This window comes from Rhagoletis zephyria, unplaced genomic scaffold, assembly GCF_001687245.7.
Source record: "Rhagoletis zephyria isolate East Lansing unplaced genomic scaffold, Rhagoletis_zephyria_1.1 Rzeph_scaffold_05571, whole genome shotgun sequence".
Lineage (NCBI taxonomy): Eukaryota > Metazoa > Arthropoda > Insecta > Diptera > Tephritidae > Rhagoletis > Rhagoletis zephyria.
In genome coordinates, this window is record NW_016162654.1 from 1 (window position 1) to 26,433 (window position 26,433).

At 35.0% G+C, this 26,433-nt stretch overlaps 2 protein-coding genes across 2 annotated transcripts in view; both read left to right on the plus strand.

The window, feature by feature from the left end:
* The first annotated feature begins 10,442 nt into the window (after positions 1-10,442).
* On the plus strand, positions 10,443-22,723 carry LOC108372243 (kelch-like protein 1). The gene is made up of 7 exons (XM_017627890.1): positions 10,443-10,562; positions 10,652-10,728; positions 10,792-11,149; positions 11,208-11,579; positions 15,249-15,556; positions 21,881-21,982; positions 22,052-22,723. Exons 1-6 carry the CDS (start codon positions 10,443-10,445, stop codon positions 21,888-21,890), a joined length of 1,245 nt encoding a protein of 414 aa, XP_017483379.1. The 3' UTR covers positions 21,891-21,982; positions 22,052-22,723.
* Positions 19,633-26,433, plus strand: part of LOC108372244 (longitudinals lacking protein-like) — a gene marked incomplete at its 3' end in the record, with an annotated part of 14,351 nt that continues 7,550 nt past the window's right edge. The window contains exon 1 of the mRNA XM_017627891.1: positions 19,633-19,725. The remainder of the gene's footprint in view (positions 19,726-26,433) is intronic.

A 26,433-nucleotide genomic window follows, 5' to 3' on the forward strand; every position in this document is an offset into this window, starting at 1 on the left:
ACAGTGCACAGCTATAATTTACAAGTAAAAACACATTTCTAAACTCCTTATTTTTCAGTTTTCGCTTTTCCACAATACAAAAGTCGTGCTGACTACAGCCTTAAGCTTGACTAAAAGGAAGCAACTTTGTTCATAAAATTACCAGAAAAACCTGCAATGCCAACAAGGAAGCGAAGGCAGATGCACAGTTATTTGCATGAAAGGCATACATCCCTACAAGACATTGCTGAGCACTTTAGGCAAAAATTCTCACACATTTACACTTTTGTTTTTGTAGTACGGCATAAATGAGTAGTTTGACTATTAGTACTGAGGACTTTCTGATGACAACATTGAGGGGAAAGTACTCAATTTTTTCCCATGGCCTGAACGAAAATGAGGACTTTGATAAGCACTTTTGTGATTAGGAGTAATGATAATCTGAGTACTCATATGATACTCAGCTGTCTTGTAGGGATGGATACTATATACACACATTGAAACATACACTACATACTCAGTATTTTTGTGTGTACAGGTGCATATGGGAATGTGTTACATTTATCTGTAATTTATTTAACATTTATGGTGCTTTTGCCGCTGTCAACAAAGCAGGCGGGCAATGTTAGCAGCAGCTTTCCACTTTTTGTTCACAGCAAGTTCGTGACTTAAGTCTTTCGTTCGCAGAGTGCGCGCAATAAAATGGTCACAAACATATAAATTCCACAAAAGCACAACTTTTTGTTAAAAAGCTCAGTTGTGATACATACATACATATGTACATACATAGTATGTATTTATTTATATACATGCATATGCTAATCTATTCCTATGCACAGATTCATTAGGGGCGTTCTTATTTTTAGAAACGAAGTTTTTATAGCTTTTTTTACTTTAGGATTAAAAGTCACACATTCAACAACTTGCGATGTTTGTGGTGGCGATCAAATCCAAAAAAAAACAGGTACATATATAATTATGAAAGAAGAAAATGCTCAAGATTAAAAGAGAAAAAAAAAATTAATGGTTTTGCCTACATAAGAATGGAGAATAATTCAGTCCTGTGCTTGAAAAGTGTTTTCTGTTCTTCTTCTCTTTTTTCTTTTCATCCTCTTCTTCTCCTCCTTTTCTTCTTGTTTCCTTTTTCTTTCTCGTATATTCCTTTTCCCGTTTTTTTTTATTCTCCATTTACTTTTTCTTCTCTATCTTTTCTTTTCCTTTCCGTCATCCTCATTTTTCGTTCTTTACTTCTCCTCTTTCTTATTCTCCTCCTTTAATTCTTGCATTTTTCGACATTTTTCATCTCTTTTTTCATATTATCCATCTATTCCACTTTTTTTACTTCACAGTTCTTTTTCTTCTTCCTCATCATGTCGTTCTTCCTTTCTTTTTCTATATCTTTTTTGCCTTATCCTCTGTCTTTGTTTTACTCCCATTATATTTTTCTTTAAGTTACCTTCTTCTTTCCCTTAACCAACTTTTTCTCGTCCTCTCCTTCCAATTTTTCTTCATCTTCTTTTACCCTTCTTCTTCTTTTTAGTTGTTACGTGCTTTTTTTCTCCTTCTCCATCTTCTCCAACTAATTACTTCTTCTCTCTTGCTTAATTTTTTCGTCCTCTTTCTTCTTCTCTATCTTTTTATCATCTTTTAGTATTCTTCTTCTTCTCCCTTTCTTCCTCTTTTCTTTTTTCTTTATCATCTTTACCTTTTCCTCTTTCTGTCCATCTTCTGTCCTTCTATACTTCTCCTTCTTGTTATTACCCTATTGCTCTATCGGTCCTTTTTCCATGTCATCTATTTCTTATTCTCCTTCGTTTTACTTTCATTTAACTTTTTCTTAGCATTTTTCTCTTCCTACCTTCTTCTTTTTTTTTTTCTTCTTCTTCTTTTACCCTCTACGTCTTCCATTTCTTTTTAGATTTAAGGTCCTTTTTTCCTACTTCTCCGTTTTCTCCAATTTTTTACTTATTTTTTTCCTTCTGCTTCATTTTTTTCATCCTCTCTTTCTTCTTCTCTATCTTTTTATCTACCTTTAGTTTTCTTCCTCTTCATTTCCTCGTCCTCCTCCCTGTCCTTTCCTTTTAATTTTCCCGCGCCTGTATGTTTTTCTTTTCATTTCTATTCTGTCCCTGCTGTCCTTATTTTTCGTCTTATTCTACTTTTCCTTTTTTTTTCTTCATCTCCTACTATTTCTTGCCCTTCTCCTTCCCCTTCCTGTCCCTGTTCTTCTTATTCTTCTTTCTTCTTATTTTTCTACTTTTTATTTGGTTCTGAAAACCCCTTTTAAGTTTCCGTTCATAGTTCTCTCTCTCTTTTACCGGGCAGAATTTCTTCTTTTTCAAAATTAGCGAAGTTCTATTATTTGCTCCTACCAAAAGACAGCTAGTTTCTACCACACCAGATTCTTACATCATGCTCGTGATCGCCCAAAACTTTCATTGACTGTGGATTAATACTGCGCCGAAAGATCTTTTTAGGTGAGTTAATGGGTTTTTTTGGGTTTTGGATTGGAAGTCGCTCTTCTCTTGCTTTCATTCTATCACACTGTGTTGTCGATTGGATAAAAATTTGTGAGCGTATATTTATTCGACTACTCGTAAATTGTGCCAAGGTCTTCGCCATCAGCTCTGAAGAGCCCGTCTGCTATCCGCACTGGAAATCTTGTGATTTTTAAGACGCCTTTTTCGGTTGTGAATCCCTGTCGAGGAGTTGAGCTTACGTAAAAGCAGTGTAATTAACGAGTACATTTTAATTGGACAGAGCCTAAACAACAACGACGGCTGGCCTACTGTCCAAGAGCACATTTCTCTGTGGATGCAGAAACCCACTTTCCTCGCTAAACAATCTCCTAGGCTCTCAACAAATTCAAACATGTCCTATCTCACTAACTCACTAGCTTTACGATTTCCTACAATACTACTGTGAATTGCTTAGCACTCTGCGGATTTTGGGGAAATAATTAGGCATTCCTTAATCAATTTCAAGCGTATCAACAACGATTAGGCCTTAGGCCTTTTATGGCCACCTCCAGAGTTCGTTTGGAGCTGTAATTCAAGTCATCCGTGAGTACTCTGCCTCTCGATTTAATATGTAAGTATGTAGTTTACTCCTCGCGCAGACTTCTCTCATGTGTGAAGTTCAATGACTATTTTCGCTAAATTACCCAAGAGCTTGCCGCCTGTTTCACTGAACGGATAATTCTACAACTTAGACTGTCTGATATCTCTAAGAACTATTGCCGCATAATTTTCTTCTGCCAACTCATCGGCGACTTCCTTTTCACAATGAAACGTCACAGACGCAGCAGCTTCTACTTTTCGGAGCCGGGTGGCTATTTTATCAGCTCCGTTGACACTCTCGAGCATGCCACTGAGTTTTTGGGGTATTTTTACCCATAATCTCTTGCTATAAAATCAAGAAAGATCGATAGCTGGTATAGTTTAAGAGCGCAAACAAAACACGGCTGAGGATGAAGAGATTATAGAAGTCAGTTTTGTGCCAGGTTCATGCCAATAAAGTTACTTGCTCCTCGCCGCTCGCTCATCTTTGAACTATCTGTGTATGAATTTATACATCCGATAGCAATTTGTATGGGATTCTCGACTTGGACTTTTGGTTTGAAACTTCCCTCTGAAGCAAGTTTGAAGAGGAAAGTATTTTCTTATCTACCAAATCTAGTTTTGAATTAAAACGGACTTTTTCAAATTTATGAAATAATTTGCCTACAAAGTGTGGAAAGTCTTAAAAAGTCGAAAGGAAATAGGTAGATGTCTTAATTATCCTCACTTTACAGACTATAAAAGTACTTTCCGCAGTCAACCCTTCGAGTTGAAGAGAACTTTAAGTCTAAAAATATAGCAAGCTGCCATAATTACGAGTATAATCAAGTCAAGAGATAAAAACGAAGCCAATTAGACTACATACTTTGTTACTTGCCAAGTATTTCATTTGACTCACAGCTTATTCTCGTAGTTACGCGCCACAGCCTTGTAAATATCCTCAATGTAGTAGCTAGGCTTCATTTTGTCAAGAATTTCCCGATGTTCAAATCGCGGATCGATTTCATTTAGTTGTGTTTGCAATATGTTGATTAAAGTAGATGTTTGTTGTTGTTGATTTCGTTGTATTCTACTTGTCGTATCACAAAGTAAATTATCACTCAAGTATTGCTGATCCGTAACTGGGTTTGACAAAGCTGATGATGACTCATATCGATAAGTATAAGCGAGATTTCTCTCATGCTGTTGTTGTGGTGTGGCAGCGTCGGCGGAGTGTATCAGCATGACAGTTACACCGAAGTGTGTAATGATAAGTAACGAAGTGGAAAAAAGGGTGGACTATAAGAATGGAAAGGAAAGTGAAGATATTAATGAAAATTTGAATATGATGAATAGGAATACAAATACGATTAGGAATACATATACATAAATAAATATGAATAGAAATTGGAAGTTGTTGATTGTTAATGCCGTTTTTACAACAAATTTATTACTTTAAAATTCGTATACGTACTACATACATTAGGAAGATCAAAAAAAACGGTCTTAGCTCGTAGAATGGCTATAAAATCGTTAGAACAAATATTTTTGTATTGAAAAAATATATTTCCCTGCAGAAATCTTTCAAATCCGTTCAGCTTTTCGTGTGTGATGCGGTTGCGTTTTTGTGTATAAAAGATAATATTAGCAGCTATCAAAAAATATTTAGAAAAATTTTATAGTTTTTCGTTATTTTTTGGCCTAATAAATCACATTAATTAATTTTTGTTGAGCTTGAGGCCGTTTTTGTGAAAAAATATTGCGTTTTTACCATAATAATTTTTCACAAAAAACGGCCCCAAGCTCAATAAAAATTTGTTAATAAAATTGTGTAGTTAAATATGCATCAAAATTTAATTTTTCGAAGAATTTGAAGTGGTTTTACAGATTATAGATTTTGGTTGTTATATTACCAACCCCCACCCTAATGTATGTACATGCATATGTACATATGTAAGCCTTTTTCAAGCGATTTCAAAATTTTTGAAAGTATCCTCAACACAAAAATGCAAATTACGTTCACCTTTTAATGCTGTTATGCAAAAGCAAAGAACAAACTGGCTTTGGACAATAAAGAATGCTTCGCGAATTTCGATGAGTACGAAATAGGCTCAATTTTAAGTGCTGGATGCGTTGCACGAGAGACGTAACTATGTCTTAATGTGAATTTAACAATTTTGGGCAGCGAATTCATATTATTTACATGTTTTATTTTATTTAAAAAAGTGTCTATGTATGATTAGCTATGGACTCTGTAAATTCGCAGCACAGCTGCTTGCTATTAATGCACTAAATTCATTTGACCGAATTGCGAACCAAACCCGATTGCGTTGCAATGCTAAACATCACGTGGCCAAATGAAAAATCATCGAATCCAATAACAGCATGCGATATACATACATACATACATACACATGCACCTGCCCTGCGGAAAAAAATTATCAATTGATAAAAAAAAATTAGAGTTAGTTTTTTTGCGGGATTTCGATAATTTTAATTAGCTATGAGAAAACTAACTTTAAATTAGTTTGTAAAGTCGCAGAGGCGTCATGCTAAGTTACCGGGAACCATACAAAAATTACTTTGAATACACTTTTTTCTGCACTTCGCAGATGCTTACTCGAATTCGGGACAAATAAAATAAATATCGAAATTTTATGTTATCATTTTGATGTTATGTCTGATGAAATTTAAATGTGGGACCACCTAAAAAGAACACGTGAACAAATAAACAAATATACAATGTTAAATACAGTAAATAAAAGAATCTAAAAAATTAAAAAAAAAAANAGTTAGCTACAAGTTAGCTGACATCGAATGCAGAGGAAACCAGTGATCACTTTTTTGCGGTCATAAATAAATAAGTAATAAAAAGTTACAAACTAGCCCCGTTTCCTGCAGGGTCCTTAAATATACTAAGTAGCATAAATGCATGTGTGTAGGTAGTAGATGCGCGCGCGTTGCTCGCAAATTCACATCATCTTGCATTCGATGGTATAGAAGTGGAATTGACCGTAGTTGCCTGCAGTCGACCAGAAAATTTGAAGTTGTTGTTGTTATCATCGTCATTCTAACAATTATCATTAACACTGTACATTCACTTTTTGCGGCACAGAAAAAAAAAATCGAAATAATAATAAACACAAAAACAAACCAAATTTACCAACGCTAACGAGTGTCAAAGCCAACAAACTAACAGAAAATGTAGAAAAATGGAAACTAATGAAAAATGTAGTCCTGCTTCATTTCTTAACGGTTCGAAAATTAATATAATTTTTTAAATATTTGAGTTTTGCATTTAAAACATGTTTATGAAGGCAGACAAAATTTAAAAAAATCACACTTAGCTCAAATTTTCATTTTATTTGTTTTTTTTTACTTTTTTATTACATTTCGATTTACTTTTCATATGTAGTTGAATTTTTCTTCATTTTTAATGTCTTATTGAATTATACTTCTTATTTTATTTTTTAATACATTTTATTTCTTTGTTGTTTGTTTTTATTCCTATATTATATTTTTTGCGTATTTTATTTCGTTTCTCTTGTTTTTTTATTTTTCCGTAATTTATTATTTATTTTATTTTTTATATCTTCTTTATTGGCGCTGTAACCGCGTAAGCAATTTCCACCGCGTCCACGAAGCCAATCGTGTTGCTAACATGTTTTATTGTATTCTATTTTGTTTTATTTTTTTGTAAACTTACAGCCAATTTCACGAAAATTTTATGTGGAAATTGACAGAAAATAAAAAATCATTTTCCATATAAATTGCTGCTGAAACCGGCTGCTATTTTTTTATTTTTATTCATATTTTTTATCGCTTTCGAATTACTTTAATTTTTTCGTTTTATATTTGGTTTTATTTTAATCTGTTTATTTTTTTCTTCTTAATTTTTTTTCCTTTTCTTGTATAATATATTTTTCTGTATTTCGTTTTATTTTTCACCATTTATTTATTTAGTTTAAAAAGGTTGAACTTGATTAAATTTTATTTAATTTTTTCTCACATTTTAATTATTTTGTTATTTCATTTTACTTTAAATATTTATTTATTTTTAAATTATTTACTGTACTTTATTTTACAGATTTTCTTTTCGTATTTAATATAATTTACTTAATTTAACTTAATTCAGTTGACATTAATTCTAGTTCCATTTTAAATTATTTAGTTCTTTACCATTTTTACATGTTTTCCTTTTCCTTCTAACCGTTTGTTATATTTTATATCTTATTATTTTATTATGCGACGTGTTTTAATTGAAATTTAAAATTTTTTAAGTAAATTTTATCTTTTTCATGACTTTGATGCAAGTCATATTTTCTTAGCTTTGAAACTACCGAAAACTTCTGAATTGAATCTCGACGTTGTTTTAATGTTGTGCCGCGTAGATGCTTCTTACATTTGTAAGTGAATATGGCAGCGGTTTGTCAATTTATACATTCATTTGATTTCCGTTAGAGTAAACTTTGTTTAGTTGGCCGTGTTTGGTCCCTTGCTATTCTCACACTCTCATAGACAAGCCATGTGGAAATGAATACATATCGCTACCTAAACGTGAAGAGGTGCCAATCCATTTTTTTGAAATTGTTCAAATCTAAATTTTGATAAAAGTGACTTGGCACCTTTTCACCTTTAGGTAGCGATATTATACATATGCTAGTATGTACCTTAGGGTGGTCCAAAAATGCATGTGAATAAGTAAAGTCGGAAATTTTTTGCTCTCACCCCTAGGATTGTTCTATACCCGAAAAATTTACCCCTATTTTTATTTTGAAATCAATGTTTTTCATGTATTTTATATGAAAAAAGAAAAACTTTTTCGTAGAAATAGTACCGAATTCTTGAGAATCAATACTTTGCGATCGAAAAACTCTGTTTCTCTGCAGGAGGTTCGCGATAATAATACCAAAGAACGTAGATAACGTTATCTACGTTCTTTGATAATACCCAATTGTTTATTTTACCATATTTTCATAGTAACTATAATATATAGCTCCGCTAAAAACTCCCAAAATCGTTAGTATTAAAACATTGTTAAGTAAACAGTAAGGTATTGTTCTTGAAAGTCTTCTGAAGACAACCAGAGTTTTGCGATCGAAAAATATTTATTTTCAACAATTCTATACCATTTCTACGAACAGTTGTTTTTCCCCATATAAAATACATGGAAATCTTTAAGCGCTTTGAGCGACCTCTAAATAGTATTTGATTTCAAAATAAAAATAGGGGTGTACTTTTTTCGATGTAGACTATTCCTAGGGGGTGAGAGCATTCAAATTCCGTTTTTATTTTATTTATTTTTTTACCACCCTAATATGTTAGTGTTTGTCCGAGCGTCTTCTCCGATTTGTGGCGTGCGCCTTGATGTTGTCACACAAAGCGGAGGAACCTGCAATTTTACGCCGACTCCGAACGGCGATTGCATTTTTAAACTGGAACGATTTGTATGAAGTGTGCACGATTTAATTGAGTTGTCTATGAACTGCATGAATATCGGTTAATATCGATCGGCCAGGACGCACAGTGGGCGATTTGGACGCGCTAGCGGCGGTTAATTCAAATTTTTAAGTTTAAATATGCAAGAATTGTTTATTTCTTATCGATTACAGATATTTCGATTAGCTTATGTGTACATCTGTATATAATCGATATCTATATATAAAAGCAGATCGTAATAAAATACGTATCTGGGATTAAGGGTAATAACTTGCACTTTCTAAAAAATATAAATTTCTTTAGCGTTAATTATGCATTTTTTCAAAAAAAACGTTATTTTATGTGAAAGTTTCGATTTTTTTTTTGTCTTTTAGTGTTTTTGGCTTAAAAATATATGTCAAAAAATGCCACTTTGCGACGTTTTATGAATCGCACTACTAAGCTTCTGCATGCTAAAACGTTAATCTACCATGGAATTAAAAATGGAAAATGGTTTTCAGAAGCTAGTTACATTAGGGCTGTTCAGCATATTGTGCACATACTCTTGCATTTGCATATTCGTTGCATTTGTAAATTCACAACAATAAAATGCAAACGGTTGCCATGGCAGCCAGCATAAACTTTGCAAATGCAATTCCAACTGCAAATCTCAGACCATTTCCACGACATCCTGAACAGCCCTATTGCTTTCTTGAAGATGACATGTTGATAGTGCTTCTCAAATTGAATGCAGCCTACGTAATGGCTTACCATTTTGATGATTTTTGAAGAGCAACGTGCGGTTTTCGCCGGCAATTAAGCAGCCATAAAGAACAAGGCAAGGCGAATTTATACGAGGTGGTGTTACAGGCTAACCTAATATTCGCGGCTTGCGTTTTGATAAGTACGCTGTCGAATTTGTTTTTTTTGCGTCACCCGAAATTGGTTTGCGTGCGTTTGCATTTGATGTCATTGAGCGAAACGTCAAATCAAAATGTCACGCAGAACAAAAATTGGAAATTGAGTTAGCTTCATACGCACGCCGTTCAATTTCAGTTGGTCTCATACAAGTTGTATGGACATGATAAATTTTTGACAGTAAATTGGCGGCGTGCGTGAATATTAGGTTAGCCTGTTACTGGCGAATTTAGATTACAACAACGACAACATTGCGGGTGTTACGTCAAATCTAAATTCGCTCCAAAGTTTACACGTGTTTTGTTTTTGCTTTTGATGGGTGCGCTGTCAAATCAGTAAAAGCAAAATCAAAATACATGTAAGGCAAAGAAATCAGCTGATTTTAAAACACCACCTTGTATAAATTCGCCTTGGAACAAGGCGCTTCATATTCGGAATAACAGTGGTGGAAATGTTACCGAATCCAAATTTGACTAGGTATCGGGTTTCGATACGAGTATTTGTTTTTTTTTTTTTTTGGATACCTACTCAGTACTTGGTTCAAAAGTATCGATACCAAAACTACTTGGTATCGAATGAAAAGTATCGAGATGTACTTGTATTTCACCTTATCGGCAGGCAGATAATCGACGGCGCGCTTTGAAACTGGAGTAGCNTATCGAATGAAAAGTATCGAGATGTACTTGTATTCCACCTTATCGGCAGGCAGATAATCGAGGCGCGCTTTGAAACTGGAGTAGCAACACAACAAAATACTTTAAAACAAATAAAAAAGTTTTGAATACATTTAGAATTAGTGGAACAACAGGGAAAACAACGTGGAGGTGCAATCGCTAATTACGAACACAACATACGTAGAGGAACAACCTGACTTAAGGACTATTGGGTCCTTTGTGTAAATTCATCAAAGCTAAAAAACTAATACGATTAGTTTTCAATTAAGTTACACACAACTTGTCGATATTAACATACACATGCTACATGATCGTGTAGCACCAAGAGGAACAAATACAGAAAAGGAAGAACAACCTGGCGTTAAGGGAACCAACCAAACCCAAAGCCCAAACAAATAGAAGAATACGATTAGCAATGGCAACAACAACAACACGTCAACTACTTCCCGATGTGAATGGCAATGACCTCCTTTATTTCATTAAGGGTCAAATGAATAAAATATGCGACTTCTACGATGAGCAGGATTTTATAGATGTAACATTTAAATTGTCTAACCCCACCGCTATGTGAGTTTTCAATTGATTCACACCTCTAGAATAATTATTTTATTTCCATTTTCACAGGATTCCAGCACACCGCTTGATACTCGCAGCAGCAAGTCCTTACTTCAACGACCTTTTCAANCTAACCCCACTACTATGTAAGTTTTCAATTGATTCACACCTACATATATAGAATAATTATTTTATTTCCATTTTCACAGGATTCCAGCACACCGCTTGATACTCGCAGCAGCAAGTCCTTACTTCAACGACCTTTTCAAAAGTGCCCAGGGCCTAGCTCCTGTTATCGAGTTACACAACGTAAATAGTGACTCCTTTGAGCGGTTAATGACATTTTGCTACACCGGCAAAACGCTCATAACCATCGACAATGTGGGTGCAATGTTGAAGGCGGCTATGGTTTTGAAGTTAGATGGGGCCGTTTTGAGTTGCGTTGACTATATTTCCGGGCATATAACTGAGTATACGCTGCAACGGGCATATTGCTTAGAGAATGAAACTCAGTGTGTACCACTGTACGAGAAACTCTTTGAATATGTTTTAGAGAATTTCATGGAGGTGTGTCTTTTACAAGCATGTCTGTTTTTTGTGTCATTATTCTTGTCGTTATTTCTAGGTGACCCGGACCCCTGAGTTTTTAAGTTTAAATGCTGAGAAATTGCAGGCACTCATAGAGAGCGATAAATTGAATGTGAGTTGTGAAAAAGATGTATTTGACGCTGTAAATCGGTGGTATGAATACGACGCTGCAGGGCGTCAACAGAAACTGCCAGACTTAATCGATAGTTTACGCCTTAATCAGCTGGATACGGATTTCCTATTGAGAAAAGTTCAGTTACTGCCTGGCTGTGAGGTATTAGCTTTAAGAGCGATAACGTGGACTACGCTACCTACAAATCGTGCAATGGTGTCGTTAAAGTTTACAACGCCTCGAAAAGATGTGCGCAACACGTCGGAGGAAACCACACTATTGGCAATAGGAAGAAGTGTAAGTTCAACCAACTGATATTTGATAACGAAGTTGCATGTTATAAAAATAAGTTATCCGCAGAATAAAATTTCCGAACTTGAAAAGTAGTAATGAACTAAAAACGAAAATTTAGAGTAAAAGCTCAGTTAGTCTACACTTAATTTACGTAACGTAACCTAATATATTGGCCAACGCAATATATTTTTTGTCAATTTATATTGTGGCGCATTCATATTTATTTCAATAGTGTTATTGAGCTTTGTACCACGATTTGTTTGTTAGGAAAAATGGAAAAAACAACAATGCTTAAGCGGTAGAAGTTATAGCAGCTGTAGTGATCACCCTTACACTTGTACTTGCCACACTGTGTGGCAACAGCATAAAATGTCAACGATGGGCAAAACGAAACCAACCTGATGTGATGGATTTGAATACTAACTGACGCCTAAGCTTTGTCTACGCACTCGTAAAATACTGCGCATTTTACAACTGAATAGTTGTTATAAAAGAACTAGCAGACCCGGCGAACTTCGTCCCGCCCAAATTTAAATTTTTGTACTGAGACATTTTGGTCCAAATTTTTTACCAACAGTTCACGTTCACGATTTTCAGTGACGCATTTATCTTGTAATATTACGGTTTGGTGGTTGTCAGAAGGCATATTTCCATTGCCGTCTTAAATAACGTAGCAAAGGTGTATATGCATACAAAGATACGTAATAGTTTCAGTGAGTTTGAAAGGCGCCACACCCCTTTTCAAATAGCCCCAATTTTCTCTAAGAGTATGGGATCGATTTCATATATCTCCACACCATGTACTCTACCATGAACACTTCCAGAAATATGCNCCAATTTTCTCTAAGAGTATGGGATCGATTTCATATATCTCCACACCATGAACACTTCCAGAAATATGTAATATGAAAAATTCTGTTTGTATGGCAGGCGCTATGCCCCCTGCACCTAGCGGTATGAAATATACTTTACATCCGATTCTCATGCCTACCATATATACACAAAAAATTTCTTAAAGATCGGTCGAGCCATTTAGGAGGAGTTCGTCCACAAACAACGTGATACGGGATTTTTATATATTAGATATTAGATATATTTTTAAGTTTGTAAAAATAAAGAATTATAGAACATCGGAGTTCTATAAGTGGTGACCCCGACGAACGTGAAATAACCTGACTATAATTTGTAAACCTGTGGACGATATCATGCCGAACGACGAAGAAACATTTCAAGAGGCAGAAGAAAAGAAGTGGCGGCTGCTTCTGCCTGCGGCCGCGCTTAAGGATTATAAGCCTTACTAATGAGAATTTTCTTTTCTGTGTTGCCGGAGAAGAGGGCGGAAGCCCGGCTATGCCATCCACTGTATCCGCAGAACCCACATCGAAATTTACAAAAAAAAAGTGCATGGTTCAAACTGAATTTATTAATGAACTAGAGCTCGGAAATTTGGAACCATTGTTTTAAATGAAAGTTGCCTTTGACTACACGTGTATGTTAAAGTTTTTAGATTCGGATGATGCGTTTGGATACAACCACCCAAAATTATTGTACAAATAAAACCGTACCCAAGTTTCTCGATAAGGGGCAACAAACATTATTTTTTGTTCGTTAATTTTAAGCAGTGGATAAAAATATACGTATATTCAAAAGGCACATTTATCTGTCTAAAAGGACATCACTAATATTTCCTGCAAACACACATCGATTTACATCTTTTTGCTTTTTGCTCGCTTCCAACACAGAATTGTTTTCTTTCAAAATTACTCAAAAAAGCTGTAAATTTCTTACTCGTTCGTATTTAGGTATGCCATTGATACGAATTTCGAAAGTTCGAAGATACGATTCGGATTGCAGCATACCATTTCTACGATTCGTAGAAAAATCCGAATACGAAAGTTTTGCAGAACAGGGGTGTAAACCAGGGATAGGCAGATTTTTGGCTCTTAAAGCAGTCAAAGAGCCAGCAAGTGCTAAGCAAGAAGTAAATCAGTTCTCAGGGTAAAAACTTAAACCATCATATACTTGAATACNAGCAGTCAAAGAGCCAGCAAGTGCTAAGCAAGAAGTAAATCAGTTCTCAGGGTAAAAACTTAAACCATCATACATTTTAATATGGTCTTCGAGCACCTAAATGTGCCAAGCCGGCTCCTAAGTGCAAAAGGCTCCTGGGAGCCATTTTGCCCATCTCTGGTGTAAACTATGAAGCGGCCTTAAACTCGCCCTGAAAAACTGCCACTTACTCTGGCATTCAGTAGGCGGTCTCTAGTCACTAATAGTGACTTTTGGTGGTGAACTTTGATTTTGAGACTGTTTGGTATTCAGTACGCTGTCTCACGTCTCTAGTCTCAAAACTAAGTCACTAATTTGTCAGGTGGCTAAGAGCAGGTCACAAAAATAAAAATATGGAGGAAAAGCTACCCAGTAGATAATTTCAGGAGTTAAAAGCCCTTCCGAAAGGCCTTCCTGAGAGTCGAGAAGCCTTCCACTCTACATTTCTTTCTCCTTTCTATTTTGTATGGAGTGGCACAAATTGAAGGGCTTCTTCTTTCGCTCCCCATGGAAGGCCTTCAAAAGGCCTTTTGCAGGAGTTCTTTTAAAGTTGCTTCTTTAGTTTATAAAAATCATACATCTTTGAAGTATTTCCTTAAGGTTTATATCAAATATGTGTTATTGCAACTTAAAATGGGNCTTTCTATTTTGTATGGAGTGGCACAAATTGAAGGGCTTCTTCTTTCGCTCCCCATGGAAGGCCTTCAAAAGGCCTTTTGCAGGAGTTCTTTTAAAGTTGCTTCTTTAGTTTATAAAAATCATACATCTTTGAAGTATTTCCTTAAGGTTTATATCAAATATGTGTTATTGCAACTTAAAATGGGCTTTTTTCAGCCCTTCTTGGGTAGGCCTCTTAGAATGGCTTTACTTAAGAAGGCCTACGCAAATTATCTTCTGGGTAATTTCTTTCCATTTTTATAAACAAAAAACGCGAAAATGAAGCGAAGAAATTTGCTCAACAACAATTTCATTAGGAAATAAACCAAAATGCTTTAATGCCATACAAATCTATTGAAAATTTTTGTTTGTTTTTAAAACATTAAAATATAAAGATAATTAAAAAATAAATAAAATTAATTAAAAAAAACGAAAAAATACTAAATAAAAAATCCTCTACGCCCGAGGAGGACTCGAACCCAGACCCTCTCGACCGCCAGCGTAATGCCTTGACCACTCGGCCACATAAACGCTATCAGTTGACTGCCCGTGTTTGCTTTCACCACACATTTTTGGTGAACTTTTTGTGACTGCTACTGAATAACCAAAATCATCTCAAGTTACAAAAAATAGTCAAAATAGTTGATTAATTGCTAATCTCAAATTTAGTGCCTTGAGATGAGACTGCATTACTGAATCCCAGGGTTACAGTCACATAAAAAGGCATTCGTGCTGTTCTCTGATCTAGGCATATTAAAACTAGAAAAGTTACAAATTTAGGGTTTATATTAAGTACTGGGACTCACATCCATATGTAGGTCTGTACATACATTTAATTGAAAACTCGCCGCTGCTATATAAAAGCCCGCTTTCAATAGCCTTTTAACGTTTTTTCCCTTGATTAATTCTATTTATTTGTATTTTGACTTAAATTTTTTCTTTAAATAAATGAATCATTTACCGCAGGAAGGGGATGTAAAAATTTTTCAATATGACAAAGCTGAAGATGAATGGCACAAATATGACGATATGGAATATGATTTCAGCAGTTCTGAAATGGCATTCGTTGATGACAGTCTAATCTTTATTGGTGGGTGCTCCGATATCAAGCCGACCAATGTTGTTAAAAGCTGGAACATAAAAACGAAAACATGGAGTACATTGCCTTCGATGGCACAGCCCCGAGGTTGGCCAAGTGTTATATCATTGAACGGGAGTATCTACGCCATTGGTGGATGGACTACAATTATCCAACGTACAAATTCGGTCGAAATGTAAGTATATATGCAACTACGAAGCATTCTATGATACTACATGAGATTTTTCTTGAATTCAAAGATAGACATATGTGACCTGGTCTTCGAAAAGGGAGCTTACGTGCGAAAACTAGTTTTCTGTGAAAAAGCTGTTAAAAGTAAGCAACTCGTTTCGTTTACTCGTTTTTACTCTTCTTTCTCTACATTTTTAGTACACTTCTAAGCAAGTTAGGATTTTCTGCTTTTCACCACGTGAAAAAGCATCTCATCTTCCATCCGAATCAACCAGAAAGTGAAAATTGATTTTTTGACACCTAAGCCCCCTTTCCGTAGACCAGGTCACATATATACTTTCTTAAAAAGGAATTTAGCAGGAAAAGCATCTCAAACTTTCTATTTAAAAAATAAAGATTATATTAAGCAGGGCTGCAAACCGTTTCAAAAATCAAAGCGGTTCGGTACAGTGGTTCGAACCATTTAGAAAAAACTTGTACCGGTACAGGAACCGGTTTACGATGATGAGAAGATGTGGTGATCTCCGAAATAGCAGCTCACCGTATTCTTGAACCAAATTCAACTAAGTCGGTCTGGAACGATAGAATTTCCAATTAGACTAGTTTGGGGAGCGTTACCAAGTCAGAATATGCGAAGTTTGCTATCGTAGCAAGTGCCGATTTCAAAAACTAATTTTTTCGATTTTCAGCCGAAATTTTCGCATTTATAGTATAAATAAGACTGTATATGTAAAATTTTTTATATATGTATATACGTATATGTGTGGAATTTCGTAGTCGTCTACCACAACAGCTAACTTTTGGTCCACTTATAACGGCTAACTTTCTGGTTTCAAAGTCACTATATTTCTTTATTGCAAGCGAAAAGATGTGCGTTTGAGAAAATCCGTTAAATAAAAAAGAAAGGCATCTAGCAACAACAATTTTTGCGAGTGCACTGTACAAGTCAGTTAATATTATTTAAAAAAATTAGCTACAAACACTCATGGGCAAATTACGATCACAACATTTAGACAACACATAGATTATTTAACGCTCATGCTCGGGACGTATCTGAAGACTAGCAGACATCTGTTGAGTTCGGAACCTTTCTCTGTTTCATATTAGACCAGATTGATGGTTGCTTTGACTAGCACGGAAATGACCTTACCATATTTGCATATGTACCTAGACATTCGTTTTCGCATTTATTGGAATTTATAATAGCCATAATAATAATAATAATAGATTGGCGCTTACACATATGTTAGTGTTTGGCCGAGCTTCTCCTCTGATTTGTGGCGTGCGCCTTGATGTTGTCACACAAAGCGGAGGGACCTACAGTTTTACGCCGACTCCGAACGGCGATTGTATTTTTATGGGAAGCTGNTTTTTTTTTTTTTTTTTTTTTTTTTTTTGTATAATAGCCATGGGAATATTAAATAATCAAATTTATCAACTCAACAAAATTTTATAATTTTAACTTCCAACTAAATCTAAGGAAAAATCCCGCCCCGGAGGGAAACACCCCTATAGTCGGGTCTGCACACATGTACATATATATATGTATAGAATATACTTGTACATATGTAAATATATATAATCATTCATATAAAACCTTACATAACAAAAACGAAGACTTCGGCTGAAAATCGAAAAAGTGACCGTTTTGAAATCGGCACTTGCCACGATTTGAAATTTCGCGTATTCTGACTCCGGAACATCCCCCTAAAATAGTCTAATTGAAAATTCCATCATTCCAGACCGATTCAGTTGAATCTGGTTTAAGAACACCGTGATATGCGCGTTTCCATACAAATTTAAACCAAAAATGCAAGCAAATGAGTTCAAACGGCTTTATAACTTTAAATTTCGTATTCAGATAGCGAAAAAAGGTCATGAAAACGCGAAACGATGGAGAGCAGAACTGAAAAAATTAAATAAAAAATTCAGTTATATAGGTACATATATGTTACTCTAAAATATTCTATGGAGGAAAAATCTGTCGAGTCCGATATGTCACGTCCATTATCATATTTTAATTCATAATTAAAACAACAACGAATTGCTTCTGATTAAAAATGAATTGGTTGTAATAGTACGTAATTTGACTCTATTTAAAGAATGTTTAAGAAAGGAAAACCTCACAGGATTCGCAGAGTTTTGCTCATTGCCATGTTTTTTTTTTACATGTACTCTGAAACCACTTCTGTTTTTGTCACGTCCGTTATGACCTCCTTTTCATCGATTTTTCCGCTACCAGTGGTCCAATCGCACCTAATTTGTTTTTCAACCAAAAGGCGGTATAAAAGCTATACAACGGTAAGTTTAGTAGTAAAGTCGTACGAATGTCACGTCTGACATCATGGAAACACCCATATGTGGTCATAAATGGGCGGTGCTTTACCCATTTTCCAAACATCAATTTCCCACTAGAACTTAAAGGGAGATCTCCCTATATGAGAAATAAAAGAGTACTCCCCTTGACCTGATTTCGGAGCAACAAGATAGATTTGTCGGTTTTGTACTCCTTTATTACTCGCTTAGAAGTCAAATAGGAGATCTCCTAAGCGAGCAAGTAAAGAATGCTCTCTGAGGCATGATTTAGGAGGATTAAACGAGATTTTTAGGAGAGTAATGGGATATATTCTAAGCGAACAGTTAAGTTCTGAACGAAGTCCCTGATTGCTCATTTAGGAGGTAAAAGGGATTACTCGCCACCCTAGGACATCCCGTGTTAAAGGGAGTATACAAAATTACATGCTTATACACAGAAGCATAGGGAGCAATGGGGAGTAGTCCTATACTCCAAGGGAGTACTCACCGAGCAATCGTACGATGATCCCAAGTTCTACTGGGTTGGAATAAATTCGCTTCAGTAGTTACTGATTTATCGCAGATTTCGTATTTCTCTAAATTACCGTTATAGGGGATGTGGGCGTGGTTATTGTCCGATTTTAAAAAATTTCAGCCGTTTGATATGCTTTACCAGGACCAACAACTGTGCCAAGTTTAGGAGAAATTGGTGAAGCGGTTACCGCGATATACACATGTAATCATAAGTGGGCGGGGGCACGCCCATTTTCCAAAAATATATAATATTCGTATTTTTCGTCTAAAAGTCATTGAATCGCCCCATATGCATGTACGTTTCGTCACCTGAAATGCAAAAAGACGCAACAAACATCGTCGCTGAAATACAAAAAGTCGTAACTAATAAAAAAATTCAAAATTCGGTTTTTGATTGATATGATGGATTTCATCGAATTACAACTCCTACAAAAAATATTGGTCAGGACTTTTTCCATTTCAATTACGTTGTTGTTACGTCTTTTTGCATTTCATGTGACGATATGTATCTTTAAATAATGCCGCGCATTTTTAATTTCTCACCTTTTAAATGTCCTTTAGCAGATTAATTCCATACATATGTATTTGCGACAAATTTCTTAGTGCATTAGTTCTAAACCTTCACTCATTAAACTCTTTTAGATATAAACCTGGTAACGGATGGGATTTTGTAAGCAGCATGTCAACAGCACGTTCTGGCGCCGGCGCAGTGGTTTTAAATGGCAAAATTTTCGTTATGGGCGGCTGGGATGGAAGTTACCAATTAAAATCTGTTGAATGTTACGAACCATCTTCGGACTCTTGGACCGAGTGTGCGTCTATGAACGAAGGCCATAGTTTGCCTGGANAAAAAGTCGTAACTAATAAAAAAATTCAAAATTCGGTTTTTGATTGATATGATGGATTTCATCGAATTACAACTCCTACAAAAAATATTGGTCAGGACTTTTTCCATTTCAATTACGTTGTTGTTACGTCTTTTTGCATTTCATGTGACGATATGTATCTTTAAATAATGCCGCGCATTTTTAATTTCTCACCTTTTAAATGTCCTTTAGCAGATTAATTCCATACATATGTATTTGCGACAAATTTCTTAGTGCATTAGTTCTAAACCTTCACTCATTAAACTCTTTTAGATATAAACCTGGTAACGGATGGGATTTTGTAAGCAGCATGTCAACAGCACGATCTGGCGCCGGCGCAGTGGTTTTAAATGGCAAAATTTTCGTTATGGGCGGCTGGGATGTAAGTTACCAATTAAAATCTGTTGAATGTTACGAACCATCTTCGGACTCTTGGACCGAGTGTGCGTCTATGAACGAAGGCCATAGTTTGCCTGGGGTGAGTGTGTCAATGCTAGGCTTACATATACATAAGTAGATTATTCTCATTTTCGAGCATAACCCCCTAAACTGTAATTAGAAAAAAAGATTAGCCTTACAAAATTCGTTCCCCGTTAATCCGTAATTATAAAATAGTCTCAGATTAATCTGACAACTTTTCGTTGTCCAACCTAGTTTTATCCACGTTGCAGCGAGACAAAGTTGGCGCCTTCCGCGGACCGCTAGTCCTCTCTTTGTGTTTTTCGCAATAGTGATTGCCGAAAAGTTTTACCTAAAAGAAGATAAACGTACCTAAAAAGTAAATAAGTATGTATTTTTCTGTTCATACTTTTTCGATAGTTGGTGAACTACCTCTTCCTTCGGTAGCATATCTACTTTTGGACAAACACAATCTATTTTATTAAAATGGCCTTGAATGGAATTTCTCCCGAGCAGTTGAAGTCAAACCTCTGTTTTAACCAATGTTTATGCCCCTTTACAAAGGAGGGAGGCTATTGGAATTCCCACACTGGAAAACGCGTTGAAATGCCTTGGAAATTTAGAAAAAAATTGCCGATAAGTTATTTGGCTACGTTCCGAATGTATCTAAAATTACACTGTGCGCCACCAATATATAATTGGGAAGTTATGTATATTTTCTGGTTGATCTTTTCGATTAAAACCAGAATCGAAATATGAAATTTGCCAAACACACCCAAAATCTTGATTTACCACTAAAAAAACGGGTTTTCGTTTATTGCAGGGTTTAAAAAAAAGAGACTTCGGCCTTTCCAACGATATATATGTGAATAAAGAAACCTTAAGAGATCTGTGTATATTTACCAAGCAAACGCATTTTTATTTTTTCCTTTTTATCGCCTTTTTTTAAATTTTGATGAGGTTTTTACGCACTATTTTATAAGAAAGCCATACTAGTCGTAAATCGATTGTAAAACTAAATTTAATAGCGAAAAAAGACAACTCAAAAATGTTTGCTTGACAGTGTTTTTTTTTATTTGACGAAAAGTATGGCCATCCCAAGAGCCACATTTAATAGGCCGGAAATCGTTTTAAACGTCCCATTGGTTAAAGCTGAACATGTTGTCCTGCCACCACTGCATTTAAAGCTAGGATATATGACACTATAGGGGTATTCTCACAGTCTTGCAAAGCCCTTGCAAGGTGCACGGATTGCACGGTTTGCCAAGCTGTCCCATAGGAAGACCGTTTTTTTTCGTGCAATCCATACACCGTGCAATGGCTTTGCAAGACTCCGAGAATATCCTTAATTGTAAAAACATTGGATGTAAATAGCAACGCTTTTTGTTATATTAAAGTGGTGTTCCCAAAATTAAGTGAAGCTAAAATAACAGGAGATATTAATTTTTTATTCTCTCATCTAGTACTTCTTCATCGGTTTTATCTCTTTTTATAAATTTTAGGTATTTTCATAAGACCCCATTTTTGCAAAATTATGAGCGAAGTGAGCTTTTTGAACAAGCTAAGCGCTATGCAATAAAACTTTAAAAATTTCGGGTGCAAATGTTAAAGTTTGATGAATTTTCATAATTTTTAAACGAAGTTTGAAATGAGGATTTATGTGGCGATGTTTAGGTAAAGTGCTAGACTTAAAAAAAAATATATATAAACATTAAATAAATAAAAGAAAAATAGCCAAAACTAGTCAAAATGTCACTTGACTTAATCAGCTGACCACAAGTGTACGTTCAAATTTAAGAGGCTGAAGAGTAGGTACTATTCTACCTAGTTTAACACCACTATTTCGCAACACATGTTCGTTTCTTTCTCTTCTTCTTCAAAATTATTCTTTACTCTCTCATTCTCTTACTAATGCGACGTCACAACCAGTTGCTCTCAGCTCGATTGGCGCAATATTGTATTCTATCATTCTTGAGTTTTATCGATTATTTTTGCGAAGAAGAGGAGAAATGTCAAATGTAAAAGTAAACAAAACGGGGAAACGGTGTTTTTCGGCCTATAAGCCGAATGGTATTGCAAAATTAACACATTTTTTCAAATTGAGAAAACAACACTTTAACTTTTTCCAAAAATCTCCAGTTCTTTGTATAGCTTATTTGTAGACCAAAATATATATTTTTCCGCCTGCACAATATTTTTTTTAATGGACGGTCTAATGTTTCTCCACATTTTAGGTCGCCGTAAGCAATGGATGCATTTATATTTTAGGTAGTGAAATGGCTCTAAGTTGCAAAACAGTTGAATGCTATGACCCTCAAAATAACAAATGGACTAAGGTTGGTTGATTTAAAAAGTTTCCCAAATTTCGAAAACCATCGCATATTTTTGAATGTTACTTTTCGTAGATCTGCGCTTTGAGAGATGGACGTTACGGTATAGGATGTGTTTCTACGGATGACCGACTGTGGGCTGTGGGAGGTATTCCTTCAAATTCCGTGTCAGTATACAATTCGGAACGTGATGAATGGATCGAAAAGAAACCAATACCCAAAAATGGTCGATACTCTTGTTATGTTGTGGCTAAAACGTTATTTGAAAGTGAATAAGTGATGCAATGTTTAATAAGAAGATACTTACTATGTACTCTTCAGAGATGAATCTATTTGGTTGAGGCAGTTTTTGATATTCTATGGTCCTCTGCAATAATGACACAACTCAAAATTCAAAAAATAAAATCCCTTACTACCGTTAAGTGCTTCATGTATCTAATCCTTGTCTAACCCATGTCCAATCCTTTCTAAAGTATGTAACAATGACTACTAAAGTAAGTAGTAAGGATTAGGAATGGATAAGACAAGGATGAGAGACGTGAGGCAATTAACAGTAGTAAAGGCTTTAATTTTCTGAAGTTTGAATTGTGTCGTTATTGTAGAGGACCATCGATATGTATGCCCATATTTAAAAAACAAATTTAATTTTAATGAATTTTGCAACTGTTATTTTTGTTTGTGTAATGGATTTTCGTGCTACAGTTAGAAGTAAAAATTTAAAAAATTTTTTTTTTACATAAAAAACAATGGCACTTTTTGGTCTTTTCTTCATTTAAAATTTATTATTATTAAATATGTAAAGAAAAACTTAAGGAAAGGTGTAGGACTATCGAAAAATCCAAGCATAAATAATTGTTGGTGTTTTACTTGGTGCATATTTTATACCCCTATTCAGGGCTATCACTGAATCGATCATAGAAAATCTACGAATTCGAATGCCTGCAACGAATACGAAAAAATTTCTACCACTGAATCTGAGTGAACTCGAAAATATCGTTGCCAGCTTCGAATGCTGAACTTTGATGATTCTAAATCAGCTGGCGCAAAGGAAACAATAGATACATATACATATATATGTATCAGGGGTTGGCATGCGGTGCACCGCAATTATTGCATACTCAATCGGTACTCCTCTTTTGTATGACTGAGCACCGCATTCATCCACCGCTTTTAATGTGAGCATACCTAAAGTCACAAAAATAGCATCGCATGCCATTCTCTGATATGTATGTCATTTTGCTCACGCTGTCACAAAAGTCGCAATGGCAAAGTGAACAAAAGACTAAAGTGCCATTCGAGAGATATGAGTGCAGCGGAACTTTTTTTTTTCTTTTTTTTATGTTTTTTTCAATTTTTTCTTTATTTAATGATTTTCTTTTTTAATTAAATTTTTTTAGCTTTAATTTTAATATTTTAAAAAGAAAATTTTTTTATCTTAAATTCATTTATTTTTAAAGATATTACAGTATTTAGATTTAATTCCTAAAAAACTTTTGTTAAACTTATATTTCCTCGTTTCATAAAAAAAAAAAAATTATTTCATTAATTGCGTCTGGAAAATCAATTTACATATGTACAGAGGGGCAACGAATAACTGTTACACCGCCTTTTTAACCGACTTCACTTCAGTTCATCGGAATATTTTTTATGTAGATATGTTACCGCATAACTTTAGACCACGTTAACCGATTTCGATAATGTTCGGTTTTTTTTGCTTAAAAATTACTTTTTTAAATAGAAGGGTCCTTTATACATTTTGCGAAGAAAGTATTTTATTGCTAATTTTTACTAATTTTGCTTTAATTTTATTAATTAGTTTTAAAATTTTAATCCTTATTTGCATTTTCCAGGGGCATAAACTTTGGGAGATAAGTGCATGGAAGTCTTTTTCAGGTATATTTTTTCTTAGACTGTATGAAAAAAAGACAAAACTGTATANATTTTCCAGGGGCATAAACTTTGGGAGATAAGTGCATGGAAGTCTTTTTCGGGTATATTTTTTTTTAGACTGTATGAAAAAAAGACAAAACTGTATGGTAAAAAAAAGAAAAAAATGCACAAAAAAAGAAAAATTGTATAGGTATGAGGCCTTACGTTGGACAAAAGGGGGAGTATGAAGGACTCAAAATGGAGGAAATTAGGCTATGGTTACAGAAGATATGGAATAAATTAACCGACGAAAACTTGCGTGCCGTTTGCGCTTTTCTCTCAAAGTGTTTACCGCTTGTAAACCCAAATAAAGGTTAAAATTAAAAAACTAATTCATAAAATTAAGAGCGCTTTCACATTACTCGGTACGATATAGGATCGACATTTCCGTCTTTTACAGAAAGTATACCGATAGTTTACCGACCACGTGTATTTCAATTAGCACTTTTACATTTAGCTGAATTTATATGAGGCAATTCAACATTGATGAAAGAAAATCGTAAATGGTGATTCAAAAATCGTCTACTTTGAGGCAGACAGCAAGTCAACTTTTGCATGCGATTATCGCCTGTTAAAAAATCGCCTCGTCTGAAGGCAGCTTTAGTGTCGCATACATGAAATCGGAGCGGATTCATTTCGGCATACCGCACTGCAGTAAGACCAGTCAGTAGTACAAAAACAAGAAGAAGAAATCAGGAAGTAAATTTAATAAAATAAATATAACAAGTCACAACGTCTTTGTGTTCGCTAGAGGATATTTTTGTTAAATGATTTAAGAAATTTCCAAATTTAATTTGATGAATTGCAGCTTTTGTTTTGATTTTTTCTGTAAATTACATACCGAAAGTATTCCAACAAGCGTGCAAATCAGTGCAACGCGGAATAGTTTCGGTAAGCTGAAAATACCGAGGAAATAATGGCGATCCGATACAGTGCTGCCAGAGACAATTTTTTTCCTACCAAAATCCACCAATACCAACCAAACCTTTTTTCGAGTTTTTAATATTTTTGATCGATGTCAAGATTATTAAAAATGTAGGTCACTTAACATTTAGTAAAACTAAGACACAGCTAGCAGGGCGAATAGAAAAATAAAAGTGCCAATCTTTTTAGTTTCTCCCATTTACCATTAAAATTAGAAACGCATTCCTAAAAACAAAAGTCCAATGCCAACCAGCTGTATACACTATAGAAATTAGAAAATTTTAGTTGAGAAGAAGAAGTCCACGCAAAGGAGTTCACAAAAATGCATTGAAACAACACTATTTTTCAAAAGTGCCATTTTGGCAACACTAGACAGTGGGAATGTGACTTTTGGTCTTTTATGAATTTGCAATAGCCGTTGGTACCAGGAAATGGTTGACCAGATATAAATCTGGGTCGTTCCGGTTACGTGATGCCGAAATTTATTGTTAATTTTTGAGTATAATTGAATTATGATTTTGAGTTTATGCAGCCATTTTAAGGCAAACGAAAAATTAGTGGGATTCATGAAACGACGCAAAGTTGTTGCAAATGTCTGATTTGTTGCAAAATATTATTACTTTTGTATGGAAACTCTCCTGCGACAAAATTTTCGTAATATTTGAGCTGGCAATCATTGCAAACTCAAAGTCGAGAAACACATGCTATTTTATTGTCCACGAATAGTTCAAGAAAAAGTATATTAGGTAAGGCTGCTTCGAAATATAATTGTAAAAACTTTTATTTTTCACCTACGCGTGGCATTTTTTTTTTAATTTTACAATTCTAATCCGGAGTTGCGATAGGTCGTTCATACAACTTTGTTTGCAACGTTGTCATTTCCCCAAAAATGCCACTTGACAAGTTGACCAACCTGCCTCAAAAATCAAAAATTTTTGATTTTTCTCCAACCTGACGAACCACTTGACGAAGGTTTGTCAGCTTGCCTACACACGGCTTATTTACCACCACCTTCTAGCGGTTGGCCAACTGGTTGGCCGATAAATCGATCCATGTGTAGGGCCTTTAAGGCAAAGAACAAAGTGACGCGACAAAGAGAGCGACAACAACAAACTTTTAATTTTCAATGTGGCAGCACATAGTGAAGCGAAAAGCGAAGAAAGCGACAAAGAGCATAGCGAAGAAAACAAAAAAATGCGTTTTCCTTGCTTTCTGAGCTGACGGTTGCTTCACTATGTTTCGACATTTCTTGTGTCTGAAGGTATTGGCCCAATGCACGCTTGCTTTGCTTGCTTGGCTTTGAGAACTGTCAAACAATTTTTAAAATCTACTAAAATGTATGAAAGTTGGCCTAGTGGCAGCTTTACTTCACTTGCTTGAAGCGCTTTAAAGTATCGATTAGCCGAAATCTCTATTTGACAGCGCGCTGTAGGCTTTTGACAACTCTTGACATTTCAATTTTTCGCGTCGATTTTGCTTGTGTGCAGTTTTTATCGCGTTCTTCATCAATTTTAGGTAAAATAATTTATATTAAACAATTATTTGTTGCTAACAACATTATTTTTTCAGATACCTTGCTTTTTATCGTTCCGGCCACCAGATTC